The 13,820-nt window shown below is 47.1% G+C and overlaps 1 protein-coding gene across 3 annotated transcripts; it reads left to right on the top strand.

Annotated features, from left to right (window-relative positions):
• The first annotated feature begins 1,082 nt into the window (after positions 1–1,082).
• LOC140548803 (uncharacterized) lies at positions 1,083–11,882 on the top strand. Of its 3 annotated transcripts, none has more exons than XM_072671962.1 (3): positions 1,083–1,426; positions 4,125–7,056; positions 7,214–11,882. In XM_072671962.1, exons 2-3 carry the CDS (start codon positions 4,968–4,970, stop codon positions 9,643–9,645), a joined length of 4,521 nt encoding a protein of 1,506 aa, XP_072528063.1. In that variant the 5' UTR covers positions 1,083–1,426; positions 4,125–4,967; the 3' UTR covers positions 9,646–11,882. The 3 variants fall into 3 exon arrangements, with proteins under 3 accessions (XP_072528063.1, XP_072528065.1, XP_072528064.1); XM_072671964.1 differs by having other exon boundaries at positions 1,083–1,192; XM_072671963.1 differs by lacking the exon at positions 1,083–1,426 and having other exon boundaries at positions 1,465–7,056.
• The last annotated feature ends 1,938 nt before the right edge of the window (positions 11,883–13,820 follow it).

Raw genomic sequence — 13,820 nt, forward strand, 5'->3', positions numbered from 1 at the left:
GCCAGTGACCCGGCGACAGAATCATGGGCAGACAAGGCTCATTGATGACATCCATAGAGACCTGACCCTCACGACCTACAGGACTTAAAGGATCCGCTGGAGGAATCTGGCCTTGGTGCCAGGTACCACAGGAAGCCTCCAGGAAAGCTGGCCTACAGGTCTTGATGGGTCAAAGCCAAAAATCTAACTCACTGGAAATATTCAGAACACCGAACCGTACTGGACACTTGCACAAAATAAACAATGCCGCGATTATCTCTGCTTTATATGAGTGAAAACTAACGGGAACTTCTACTCTTTTCTAAAATAAATAAATAAATAAATAAATAAAACACAACACAATATTTTTACAGACAAAACAGATTAAATAATAGTAAACAAACATTGATTTGTTTGTAATTAGGGTTTGTTTGAGGCTGCTTACACATACAAAAAAAAAATCTATCCACTTTACTACACCAAAATAAGTCAAAGAAGTTTTTATTATTTAATATTAAAATTTATATGATTATTTAATATTAATATTAATGCACCAAAACAAGTCAAAGGATTTTATATTTTTTTTATTTAATATTAAAATGTATATTATTATTTAATATTAATATTTATACACCAAAACAAGTCAATATATTTTATTTTTTATTATTTAATATTAAAAATAATATTAATATTTAATATTAATATGAATAGTCAATTTGCAGCATTTTGCATTTTTGCAGCACAATTTTGAAATTGTTTTTCAATATAAAAAAACAACTGCCAAATTTGCATAATGTAAAAATAAAATAATAATAGAAATAAAGATTTTTGCATGACTCTGATTCCATGATTCAGAATCAATGGAGCCGAGTTTGACTCACCATTTGACTCACTGAAAAGATTCGGAACAGCGAACCGTACTAGAACCGCATTGAAACGCGCCATGAGCGCTGAGCAAAAATGAGCTTTGTTCGAATTTGTGTCCAAATCACTGCCAATTTAATCCCACAAAATAATCAATTATGGAATTATCTCCTTCTGATACGCGCGAAAAGTATCCGGAAGTGTTCAGGACGGCCGGAAGCGACCGTTGTTAAGTGCTCCCACGTCACTCGCTCCTTTCTAAAAAACCACCACAATATTTTAGCCGACAAAAAAGAGGGAAATAATAATAATAAAAAGAAAAATACAAAATGGTTCGGTCGAAATGAAGGTTTGAGGCCGTTTAAAAATCGGACACATCTACGCGAAGCATGTTTAGTCACTGCAATGACGGACAAAATGTGCAAAAGGGTGAAAATGAGGCTTTAGCAGCCAGCTAGCCCAGCAGGCTAACGCTAGGAAAACAGCACGCAGAACAAGGGGGCATATGAGGCAGAGGGGCGGGGAGGGAGAGGGCAGCAGGCCCCGTTCATCTCTTAACCCGGTCTAAAAGATGGACGCTTAGGTAAAACAAAAGGCCTGGTTTCGCTCTGGTTTGCTTGTTTGCTTGCGCTCGCGCCGCGATGCGGGTTTTGTCCAGATGTGGGCTCGCGCATCATGACATCGCGCAGGCTGTGTGTTGCGAGCGCGCGGTGTTAGCCAGCTGTTTTGCATGCTAACGACGCGTTAACCGTAGCGTAGCCCCCCCGGAGCCCCGCCGAGCTGTTCGCCGTGTTTACTGCTCGTTTTGCGTGGATTCGAGCTCAGTCTCGCGCCCTCGAGCCTCTGTTTGTGTGCGTGTGTTTTTTTTATTTTATATAATTTAGATATATTTCACAGTGCGCCTTTATCCCCCCCCCCTCCCTTCTTTATTTCCACGACCCGCTCGCGCGTCCCGGAGCGCGCCCTGATGGATTAATGTACCTTTTGTGGCACGCAGAGCAATCTGCAGACGCAATTATTACTGTAAATTCACCTCTTCTGCTCTTCTTCACGACTGGCTCGGTCCACTCGGCACCCCCCCACCCCTTCCCCCCCCTCCTCCCCGTTTTGCAATATAATAACAAGCATCAGCTCGTGAGACATGAGGCGAAACGTAAATGTGCAAAGTCAATCGCGTGCAACTTCTTGCAACACGTTTGATTATTTTTTTTGTGTGTGTGTTTTGTGCTTTATTCGATTGCACGCGACCCGTATCAGCCCTCGTTGCATGCATGCACGAAACTGTGTTTATACACTGAGACACATCTGCCTGTCTGAGATTAGAGTAGATGACTGAGCTCGTGCTCGTATTGTCGAGTTGCATGCGAGGTTAATGCGTGCGCGTGGAAGCGGGTCTGGAGTGCAACTTTATGCAGATGCACTGTAAACAAGTGAGGGCACCGAAGTGGAGATGTGTAGCAATTTCTTCTATGGATGTTTCGTGCGTTTTGTTAAGCACATCAAGTCTGTTTTGGCTGCAAAGAGCAGAGCTGTGTTGCAGATGTTGCAGGGTGTTATTTTTGATGTGGCTCTGGAAGCAGTTCAGATGCATGAAAAAAAAGAAGCAGAGCCTGTAATATCGTTTCTGAAAAATGTTGCATCTTTGTGCATTGTTGTTTATTTTATTGCACGCTTGTTTTGTGCAGAATCGATGATGATATGCATTAATGCATGCATATAATATGGATATAATTGTATATATTATATCATTGTAGATATGTAGATATGTTTGTGTAATAACTGTTTAGAAAGCTATAGAGTGCAGAAGTTAGAAGAAGGACTATATACATATACTCAGAACTCTGAAGAGTTTACTTAAGGTCATTCAGAGCATTTCTATTGGTCCATTCACCCAGAAGTATTTACACTGTGTACAGAAGCAGCTACAGAGTTCAAACCATTGAGAACACAAAACATTAATGCATGGTTTTCATTGGACAGCAGCGACATACAGGAAGTTGATTATTTTTTATCACATTTGAGCAGAACTATTACACTTATTTGCATATACATAAAGTAAGAATATACGTATATATAATATTGTATAGCGATAGACGACCTTAGTTTCTTCTGCAGCTTCCAGTATAAATATCCGTCTCTGTATATATATATAAAAAAAAAGGCTAAAATCCAGTGAGTTGATTATTTTGATTTGAGCAGAGCTGTGCTGCAGATGGGTCATATTTTCGAAGTAGTTCCTTAAAACTTGCATAAAAAATGCATTAAAGTGAATGCATCCTCACATCCTGTATAAAAACATATATATATATTTTTTTTTTCTTAATTTTTTTTTTTTACACCAATGTTTTTGTGCAATATCAGTAATGATGTGATGCTCATTAAATGCATGAATGAATCTGGATGCATGAGTCTGAATTTAACGGTTAGCAGTGGTTACATTCTGATAACTCTGAGGTATTAGATCAGTCAGGCGCTGCTGCTGTTATGGAGTTGCGTGTGAGGTATGCGAGGGATGTTTATAACTTTAATACGAACAGATTTAGAGATATGGATGTTTGTGTGATAACGGATTAGCAAATGATAAGAGTGCGACTCTGTAGAGTTACTGTGGAGCCTAGTTTTGCTCTGTTTTGGCTTTGCCATCAGCAGCCGGAGTCAGAGGGAGCACAACTGGCCTTCACCCTCTCTCAGGAGTGGGTTGATGGTTGATGGCGCTTCCTCCCCACATCTCTCCTAGTGTGATGATGGTCAGCACAGAGGTCTGTTAGCTGTAGCTGTGTGCTAGATTAAGCGGCAGTTCCTACAGTATCGGAGGGGACATGTGCTAGTCTACACCCTCCAGTGTTTGCTAGAGCTGGGGATTGGGGATTGGGTAGATGGCCTTCCCAATTGGGTAATCAGAAATTGGGGTAAAATTTGAAATAATAATTAAAAAATAAATACGAATTTAATTCAAATGCATCAAAGAGCACCTGACATTTATATTATATTTATATTGCGACTGTAAAAAATTAAAGTACTGGAATTTAGACTAAAGGGCTGGTGCACATAAACCAATGACACCAGTGGTGCATCCTCAATCAATATTTTATAAATATGCATTACTATAGATATTAATAGCTGCTGGTTGTCATTACATTACATTACATATTTATAAATGTGATCAGTTGCTTTTATTTATTGATTGATTGATTGATGTTGAATTGTTTAGTGTGTTGCTGATAGATATGGATATGTAATATACATTTTTTGATTTCTAATATATTTCTTCTGTCTTACAGGGAGAAGAGGAGTGGCATGGAGAACCCTCCCATGCCTCTAAGGGTAGACACTAGGAGGAGGAGAGGACCTCTTTCGACAGTGGAGGAGATGGCCGGCGTGTTTTGCTGAAACATGGGACGGGAGTTGTGTACGTCTCGGCCTTAAATGGATTTTTTTTAAATAAATAAAATAATAATAATAACCTTAATTAAAGCACTGACTGTAACGAATGCAACACACCTGGCACTTGGAGGAACCCATCCGTGTCTGGGATGGGCATGAACTCAAGCATGTAACTAAGCAAGACGTAACTGCGCTTTCTCTCTGAAAGAGGGCGACCTAAGGCACTTAAAGTGCGCATCTCAAAATGTGAAACTAAGGGGGGTGGGTCACGTCTCACGATTTACGCGTCTCCAAATTGACGTCACGTGAAAGACTAAACGTAACGACTGGCGGTAAGGAGGGGCTGACCGATGTGCAATATAAGGAAATGTTAACCGACCTGCTTGTAAGTGATCGGAGACGATGAGTCTAGCGACCGTAAAGCTCTGAGAAAGCAGGACTCCCCGATAAAGACTCGGTAATCATCGGGACGTCTGTGCGGTCTGTACGGAAAAACCGCAGTAAATGGCTGTAAAGTGGGGAGGGACACGTCTTAGAGTCGACCAGTTGAAAACGGGCCGTCCTCGAGAGTAAGCCAAAACGGAATAAAAAAAAATAAATAAATAAAAACGGAAGGTTTCGTGTTACGGGATCCACGCCGCGTCATCGCCTCGTCACATCTGGCAGGGTTTGGTGAAATCGTTGCTGCTCTTTGAGCAGAAGGTGTTGCCCCAGCACACCCATGTTTCAGTGACTGGGAGATGTTCCAGTTCGGAAAATACAATGTGGACATCATAGAGATGCTGAGTGGACACCAAGCCCATCAGTTCAAAGGTCTTGGGTTAGAGCGACAACTACAACACCAGCAGCAAGTGCAGCTACACCAGCACCAGTTGCAGCAGCAGCAGCAGCAGCAGCAGCAAGTAGAAACGTCTGGGGCTATCCTGTCCGGTCTTGGTCTGGGCCCGCTGCAAGGTTCAAGAAGCAGTGCCTTTTCTGATTCCGCCTCCATTTTCACAAAAATGAGTGCGCCTCCCCCACCCCTGCAGCAGCAGTCGCTGTCCTCGTCCTCGCAGGGTTCGAGGAAGTCGAGCAAGATGTCCGGGAGCAGTGGCAGCGGGGGGAGTCACGTGAGTGGGTATCCTCAGTTTCTGCGCTCGTTTCATCCGACGGAGGCGGCCCTCGCGCAAGAGCATTTGCACCCGGGGGTCGGGCGATTTGACCAGTTCGCGGGTAGCGGCGGAAGCGGAGGGCTTGTGTCGTCTGTTCCCCCGCCGCCGCCGCCGCCGCCTCCCCCGCTACATCCGGGCCTCTCCGTCCCTCAGGCATCCCCGGGGCCATCCTCCTCTTCCCCGTCTCCTTCAAGTTCCGTTTCCAGCTCCAACAATCCTCCCAGCAGTAGTACAGTGACCTCCCTGGGTCACCAGTTGGCAGGAGCTCAGTCCGATGCGCGGAGCCTGCATCAGCAGTTTAGCTGCATGCTAGCAGCGAACCAGTATTTTCTTTCCGGAGTGCCGGCCAATTCCAGCCTTGAGCAGTTCCTGGTCCAGCAAGGCGGCCACAACCATCTCGGCCTCGGCCTGGGACAGGCCGGCGGAGAGTCGAGTTCGGGCCTTGCTCCGCCCCCCGCTCTCCACTCCTCCCACACGCACGGCCACTCGACCGCCCTGCCGCAGCCGCAGCAGCCGCCGCCGCCGCAACAGCAGCAGCTGCCCCCTCACACCCTGTCGCACCCCCACCCGCATCCTCATCACCCCCTTCATTCCTCCTCTCAGACTTCGTCGTTAAGTGGGTTTGACTTTCAAGGGATTCCCGTCCTCTCCTCAAACCAGCTTGCGTCCCTGATGCAGCAGGAAGCTGGTCTGCCACTTCCTCTGCCTCTGCATCTCTCCCTCTCCAAAGACGAAGGCAAAGGAGACGGTTCGTCAGGAGGCGGCGGAAGCGGAGGAGGCAGGAGAAAGAAAGCAATGGCCGGCTACCTGCCTCAGCGGAAGACCGACGGCAGCGGCGGCAACAGCGGTAACAGTCACAGCTCCGCAAATCCGAACCCCAGCAGCAGTAGCACCTCGGGGGGTCTCAGCCAAGACAGTGCGTCCAGCCTCGGTGGAGGCATGTCCGGTATCGGTGGAGAGCCTCCTTCCCACCTGACTCCTTCATCCTCCTCCTCAGTTGTGTCATCCTCTTCCTCTTCTGCTCCCTCTTCTACGTCAGCTTCGGTCTTGGTGACGAACAGCTCCAAAACGGACGGCCACGGCTCCATGCACCCTCCTTCGTCGCAGTCTCAAGAAGAGCCACTTTACCACTGCGGCGAGTGCGGCAAGAGCTTCACGCACTTGTCCAGCCTGCGCAGGCACTTGCGGAGTCACGAGCTGACCACAGCGGGCACGTCGGGCACCAGAAGCAACATCATCAATCCCGTTTTGCACCCCGCGGACCCGTGTATTCCCCACTCCACCCAGGAGAGCTCAGCTTCGTCCTCCTGCCCCAGCCCCGACAAGACGTTCCACTGCTCGGATTGTGGGAAGGGCTTCAAGAAGAAAGGGCACCTGCTCCAACATGGCGTCATTCACTCTGGTGCGCGGCCGTATGCCTGCAGCACCTGCAGCCGTGCGTTTAACCGCCGCGAATCTCTCACTCGTCACGAAAAGATACACGAGGAGAAGCCTTTCCGTTGCCCGGCTTGTGGACGCTGCTTCCGCGAGAGCACCTCCTTGCTGAACCATGCGGCCTCGGGCACCTGTGGCAAGTCAGGGAGAGGGCCAAGACCGAAGAACGACAGCAGTAACCCCGTTGGTGGCAAGAGCAATAAGACAGGGGCTTCCAGTGATGGAATGGTAACTAGTGCGGTGGGTGAGTAACGTAGTTTTAACAGAACATAGTGTACGTGTAATCTGTAGGCATATGTTGCATGACACAGTAGCATGAACCAAACAAGTGTGTGATGTTGATACGGTACGAAGGAGATGCGTGCACCTACAGCGCTAATAACATTTGCTTTGTCACGCAGGATCTTACCGGAGCGATGGCTACAGCGATAACTACAAAGACCAGCGCTCTCAAGGCAACCTGTACTCTGGAGCATCCTCATGTGGTGGAGGCTTAGGTGGGCCAGCACTTAGAAAGGCACCTTTAGCTCCCACTTTGCACCCGCACCCACAAAGCCAAAGCCAACAGCATCACCATCAGCAGCCACATTTACCCCTCTCTTCTCTGCTCGAGGATTCTGAAGACGACGTCACAAGCTCGGTCAATAACGCGATCTCCGCGATCACCGCCGCGGCAGCCAACTGCATGGGTGGGGAGCTCAACAGTGGTGGGGGTCGTGGAGATGACCGGAGGGATATCATCGGAGGGCTACTTGGAGGCCTCGGCCTGGGCCCTCTTGCATCACCCGGGGGCCCATCATCAACGTCCGGGATAGACAAATCCTACAGGGGTGGTGGAAACCAGGACGCCTTGGGTCCTGGAAACCAGCAGCCTAACCATCAAGCTCCAGGGTTAAAGCCGAAGCGTCCTCGGAAGCCAAGGAAGAAGAAAGAACCTGGCGCACCGGGTACGGAGGCCCCTAAAAGAAGACCTCCAAGTCACAGACCGGTGGGGATACTTGGGGAAGTTCGGCCATATTTATGCAGCATCTGTGGCCGTGGATTTGCTAGAAGAGAAACCCTGCGGAGGCACGACCGCATACACACCGGCGAGAAGCCTCACCACTGCACGGTGTGTGGCAAGTACTTCCGAGAGGCGTTTCACCTTAGCAAGCACCATACCGTGCATTCAGGAGAGAAGAACTACAAATGCCTTCTTTGCGGGAAGGACTTCGGCTATGCCCAGAGCCTTAAAAGACACGGGAAGCTGCACCAGAAGGGAGAGTTGGAAGAAGTACCAACAACCCCCGGAGACAACCTTAACAGTTACCCTTCGGCCAGCGGGAGCATGATCCCAGGGGGTCCGGGCAATTCTTCGTCCTTCTACTCATACCCGCAAGACATCAAGCCCCAAGGAGCGAATCCCCAGCCCCCTCCCAGGCTCTACACCTGTGCTATATGCTGGAAATCCTTCCGCCATCACTTCCACCTTACAGCACATCACCAGACGGTGCACGAGGGAGGTGGCGACAAGCTGTTTTCTTGCGAAGTGTGCGGGAAGGCCTTCGCGTACTCCAACAGCCTTACAAGACACAGGCTGTCCCAGCATGGCCTGGCACGTAATGGCCAGAGTACACCTCAAGGGGGCAGTAGCGTGACCGGAGAAGACAGCAACGTTGCTGGGTCCATAAGCGAGAGTGAGGCTGCAACCAATGCTTTGCTGCAGCTTGCTCCCGGCGGCGGAAGCCAAGGGGAGCCGCCGCCGCCGCCGCACGCCGGCATTCTTCACGCTCACCAGCAGCCTCCGCCCCAACCGCAAGCCGGGTACTCTCCTCTGTTCTACGTACCTGAAGCCAGTGCGCCTCTACCTTCATCCTCCAACGCCACCCCTTACTCCCAGCCTCTGCCTTCGAGTTCCGCCTTATCGTCCCTCACCCATCAGCACGGCGGGGTGAAAGGGGAGCCAATGTATCAGGCCGGCCAAAGACACGCGCTCAATCCAAACTTGCCCGTCCACCCCCTTGTGTTGCCTCCGCCAGAGCATCAGCACCACTCCCACCCCCAGCCGCACCCGGATGACGTCCAGCCACACCACCACCACCACCACCATCACCACCATCACCACAGCAGCAGCTTTCACAGCGAGGAGGATCTGCGGCGTCGCAAGAAAAAAAAAAAAAGACGGATCGGGAGAGAGAAGATAGGCTACGAATGGAGCCGGACCACCGCAAAAACGGACGGGGAACAGGTGGTTCTCTCGGCTGGGGAAAGGAGGAGAAGTGACAGGAGAAGGTTTCAGAAGAGGAGGAGGAGGGCGGTTCGCAGGAGGCAGCGCAAATTTCGCAGAAAGATGGCCATGCTCCTGAGGGTCAGGCGAGGCGGCGGGAGCAGTCGCGTTGTGTATGAACTGGGTCCTCCAGAAGGACTCGAACTGTATCGGTTGTTCTCATGGCAAGTCCCCCTCAAACGCTTCCCTTGCCCCTTCTGTTTCCTCACCACGTTCTCCCGGCGGGCGGCGCTCGTGGTCCACATAGCGGCGAGACACTGTCCCAAAGTCAGCTACCGCGTGGACCGGCTGCGATGCCTGGTCTGCGGGAAGCAGTCTCGCAGGTTCCTCTCGGCCCTCATCCACCGGAGCTCCCATTTGTCAAACCGGGCGTTCTCCTGCAGACGTTGCCCCTCGCGCTTCTGGAACGCGGCTCTCCTCGCGAGACATAAGAGAACTTGCCGGGGGAAGCTAGCCGAACTGAGACAAGGGAGGACCCTTTGTTTTAAATTGACTGCGGGGAAATTTTTCAAGAGGGTGGAGGGGAAAGGGAATATCTCGACCCTGCAAATACAATACAGTCACTGAGTGCCCTTCGGTAATTAAGACTTCGGTATGCGGTAGAAAAAAAGAGGGATCGCTGAGTTGTGCATGGACGAATAGAGATTAATCTGACTTGGGATCTGACCCCTCGGTGCGTCTTTTGAGTGCTTTTAGAGTTTATTCTTTTCTCTCTCGCTCTCTCTCGCTCTCACTCTCTCTCTCACTCACACGAATCATCACCATAGATTACTCTACTCTCATAAAACCGAACTTCCAAATTGAACCTCACGCACCGCAGACATCTTTTATAAAGTTCTCGACCCCCCACACCCCCCGTCTCCTAATCTCACCGAAAGGATGCTGTACCCTGGTGTGCGTTGAAGAAGAAAACCTCGGCTCCTTGGCTGACATTAGGTGAATCTATAGTAACGTTACTAATACAGTACTTTCCCCTAACGGTAATGCTTACTGTAACTCAACAAACGCTCTGTAGAACTATTCTGTCTCTGGTATGTATAACGTGTAGTCGATGTTCACTTAGAGCAAGTGTGGGGATGTGAAGCTCTTCAGTGTGTTAAAAACAAAAAATGAAGAAAAAAAAAAACAACAAAAAAAAAACAAGCATTAGTAGCATAAGGAGAAAAGAAAGATTCCTCTGAGAAGGAAGATCGGATCAGTGTTTTGTTTAAACCCGTGCATGTTGGACACTGGTCTCGATGTGTCGGATGAGTGTTGGGATCGTTTGGACTCTTTGGTCAGAGGGTTACGCAGTCGATTAGAGGTGTACAAAACGAAATTTAAAAAAAAAACAACGAAAACCCAGAATAAGCTTTACTTTCGCGCCTCCTTCGCGTCTTCATGCATGATGAAGATCAGATAAGATGGACACTGGCATGAAGAAGAAGGACCAGCACTTAAAAATTTGCAGAAAAAAAAAAAAGAATCAAGATAATCAGTAATAAGGACCGTGTCCAACCCTGCTCCTGGAGAGCGGCCTGCATGACGGCACCCGGCCATTGGCCAATTTATCAGAAACACCTCCAGCATAATCATGTAGTTGTTGTCAGGCACAGCAGTGCAGCAGCACGGCTAGGTTGAGAGGAGAGTGGGTCCATCCCTCAAAATCTCCAGCCAAGCTGACCAGACCAGAAGCTGGTCAGAAGCCGACCAAGGCAGTGAACACCAGCCCGCCTTCAGGCGATCACACAAGTTCCGCCATAGGTGGAATCAGATGGGGATGATTAGCTAAGGGTCAGAGCTAAGGCAGCGACCTCCGTGACCTTCCTGCAGGTTTCAACTCCATCCCGAATCCAGCTCCCCTCATTCAGCTCAGCAAGGGCTTCAGGTGGATCAGGGTGGGAGCCCTGAAGCGGTGGTCTCCAACCTTCCTAGAGAGCTCTTGCCGGTTTCAGCCGCAACCCAGATTTAGCACATCCCGTTCAGCCAATCAGGGACATCTGAAGGTGAGTGATTAGCTGGATCAGGGTCGTCCAGGAACAGGGCTGGAGACCACTGATCTGAGGTCAGCGGGAGGGTAAATGTCTGGGAACAGGGCTGGAGACCCTGGTAGATGGGAGATTTGGAGATCGCTTGACGACTTGAGGATGGTTGACGTCAGCAGGACGTATGGGCTACGGCCTCTAACTCCAGAGCACAAGGTGGCGCTACAAGGGAGCTGTTTCTGATAAAGTGGCCAATGAGGGTAGTTCCGGGGCAAGGCGTCGGTAAATCAACGCTCCAGGACCAGGTTCGGACATGCCCGAGTTACGGTAGAATTCCAGGATTGAATTTCAGTGGAAGGAGGCGGAGTCCTCTCGGTATTGATATCTACCCTGTTAGCACAGTGAGAATTTTATATATAGAGTCTAAGTTAGAAATAGAAAGGAACAAGTGTACTGTAATGTAAATTGTGTCAATATTTTATTATTGTTCTGATTTTTATTTTTTATTTTAAACAAAGGTCAACTATGTTTTTATCATAGCTACATTGCAGGTCGTAGGGAAAGCTAGTGGAAGTTATCACTTTAGATCAGATCTTGATTAATGTATTAACGTGTCTGACACAGTCTGTCCACTCGCCAACTATCAACATATCCCTTATATCTTTCTCACCCTTTTTTTTTGTTTTTCTTATGTAGAGATGCCATACTACTCATAGCTCATCTCTCTTTTGTTTCTCTCTTGGAAATACGTAAAGTAATAAGTATGTTTCTATCACTTTATTTACCTATGATAAACTGGTTGTTGATGATACCCAAGCATTTAATAAAATTTTAAAAGCACCTCTTTGTTTGTTCCCCCTAAGCTGGGTGGGTTCAGCTGCACCAGGCCTGTGTAGATTAGGGTTGGTTAAGGTACTTATTTATTTATTTATTTATTTATTTATTATTTGTTTATTAGGTCATGTGATTTAAAAGGGACAATATCATGGACAAACATGTTATTTTTTTTCTTTTAACATTTTCGAGACGTACCCTTCACTCCCCAGTCCTGTTCAGCCTGCCACACCCCCCCCCTCCCCCCCTCCACTATTCAGCCGATTAGCCCCTCCCACTCACGCTAGCGTTATAAGGAGTGTTGGGTGGTATTAGCACTGGATTTAGTTATTTGGGGTCTCCTCTTCTCATTAATGATGGGGCAAATACTATGGTAAAACAAAATGTGTATATATACCTTTCAATTTTGGTTATACCATGAACTCCATAAAGGACATACCTGCAAATGCACCTGCAAAAACAGGCTGTTTTGATGTCATTGTGATGTCACACTATATATATATATATATATATATATATATATATATATATATATATATATATATATATATATATATAGGTGTATGCGGTATATGCGGTATTAGCACTTATTAAGCACTTATTAAGTTATTTTTCATGCTAATCATGTGTCATTTTGTCAACAAAAATGTACATTTATACATAAATACCACCTTTATATTTGTTATAGATTTATTATTAGATCTAATTATGTTATTAACACTTTATTAAGTTATTTGTAGCCTCCGTTTAATGTTAATTATGTGATTGAAAGGATTGAAATATTATGGAAATTGACATTTTTGCAAATATATATATATATATATATATATATATATATATATATATATATATATATATATATACTGAAATGACCTTATACCTTTAGCTTTAGGAATAAGTATATATATATATATATATATATATAGTGTGTGTGTATTAGGTCATACCATTTACTCCCCCAGTCCATGTAGTGTATAGCTTGCTTTTTTTTATTATTGTTTTTGTGATGTCACAAAACTGTACATAAGAGTTTTTGTAGGATTAGCAATAGCATTAGCAACATAAATGATGAAAAAGTTCATATAAAAGTGAATTATGACTTTGCTATATAAAACCATATTAAGCACATTAGTGGACGTTCAGAGAACAAAAATAACACGCCAGTCAAATGTGGGCTGCAGGCTCCAGAACTTCAGCCTGGACCTGTAGGCGGTTTTGGGTTCGTTTCGTACCGTTAACCTGTCGGTTCCTTGATCCTCTTTTTTCCATCAAGATAAACTTCTCTGTTTTGGCCACAAGGTGGCGCCATCAGACTGTTCTTGGATTTAGTTCCCGTTTCAAAACCAAGGGTTAGACAACCTTTCACTGGCCCTAGATACTACCCCTAGAACCAGGCCTCTCCTCAGGCCTGCACACTAGCGGCCATTCAGAGGCAGCCTGGCAGCGTTTCCTTTAACACACTGATGTGCAGTCGGTCAGCTCAGGAGCTCGCGGCTCGGCCCCTCGCATCAGCATGCTCGGAGTGTGCACTCGGGACTGTGGAGTGCATGGAGGCTTCATGCTGGGGGGATTGGGACAGGGCCCAGGTCTGCAGTGGTAGGCAGAGTATGACTGATTGTCACATGGATTTAACACTGACAGTGGGTGGGAAGCAAGTGGAGCGCAAGGCTCTCGTGTATGTGCCAGGGAGAGGAGTGTGTGTGTGTGTGTGTGTGTGAGTGTGTGTGTGTGTTAAGAGAAAAACAATGCAGTGGCTGCTGGTATTAAGCGAATCTTGTATTTTGCATTTATTTATTTATTAATATTGAATTGAAGTCTCTATTATATAACCTGTGTATTCATCCATACAGCAGTGTGTGTTTTTAAAGGACCCATATGCTACATTTCCTCCAAGCGTATGTGATGTCACAGTCGCGTAATATTATATATATTAAAATCGACATA

The sequence above is a fragment of the Salminus brasiliensis genome, unplaced genomic scaffold (assembly GCF_030463535.1).
Source record: "Salminus brasiliensis unplaced genomic scaffold, fSalBra1.hap2 scaffold_114, whole genome shotgun sequence".
NCBI classification, from domain to species: Eukaryota; Metazoa; Chordata; class Actinopteri; order Characiformes; family Bryconidae; genus Salminus; species Salminus brasiliensis.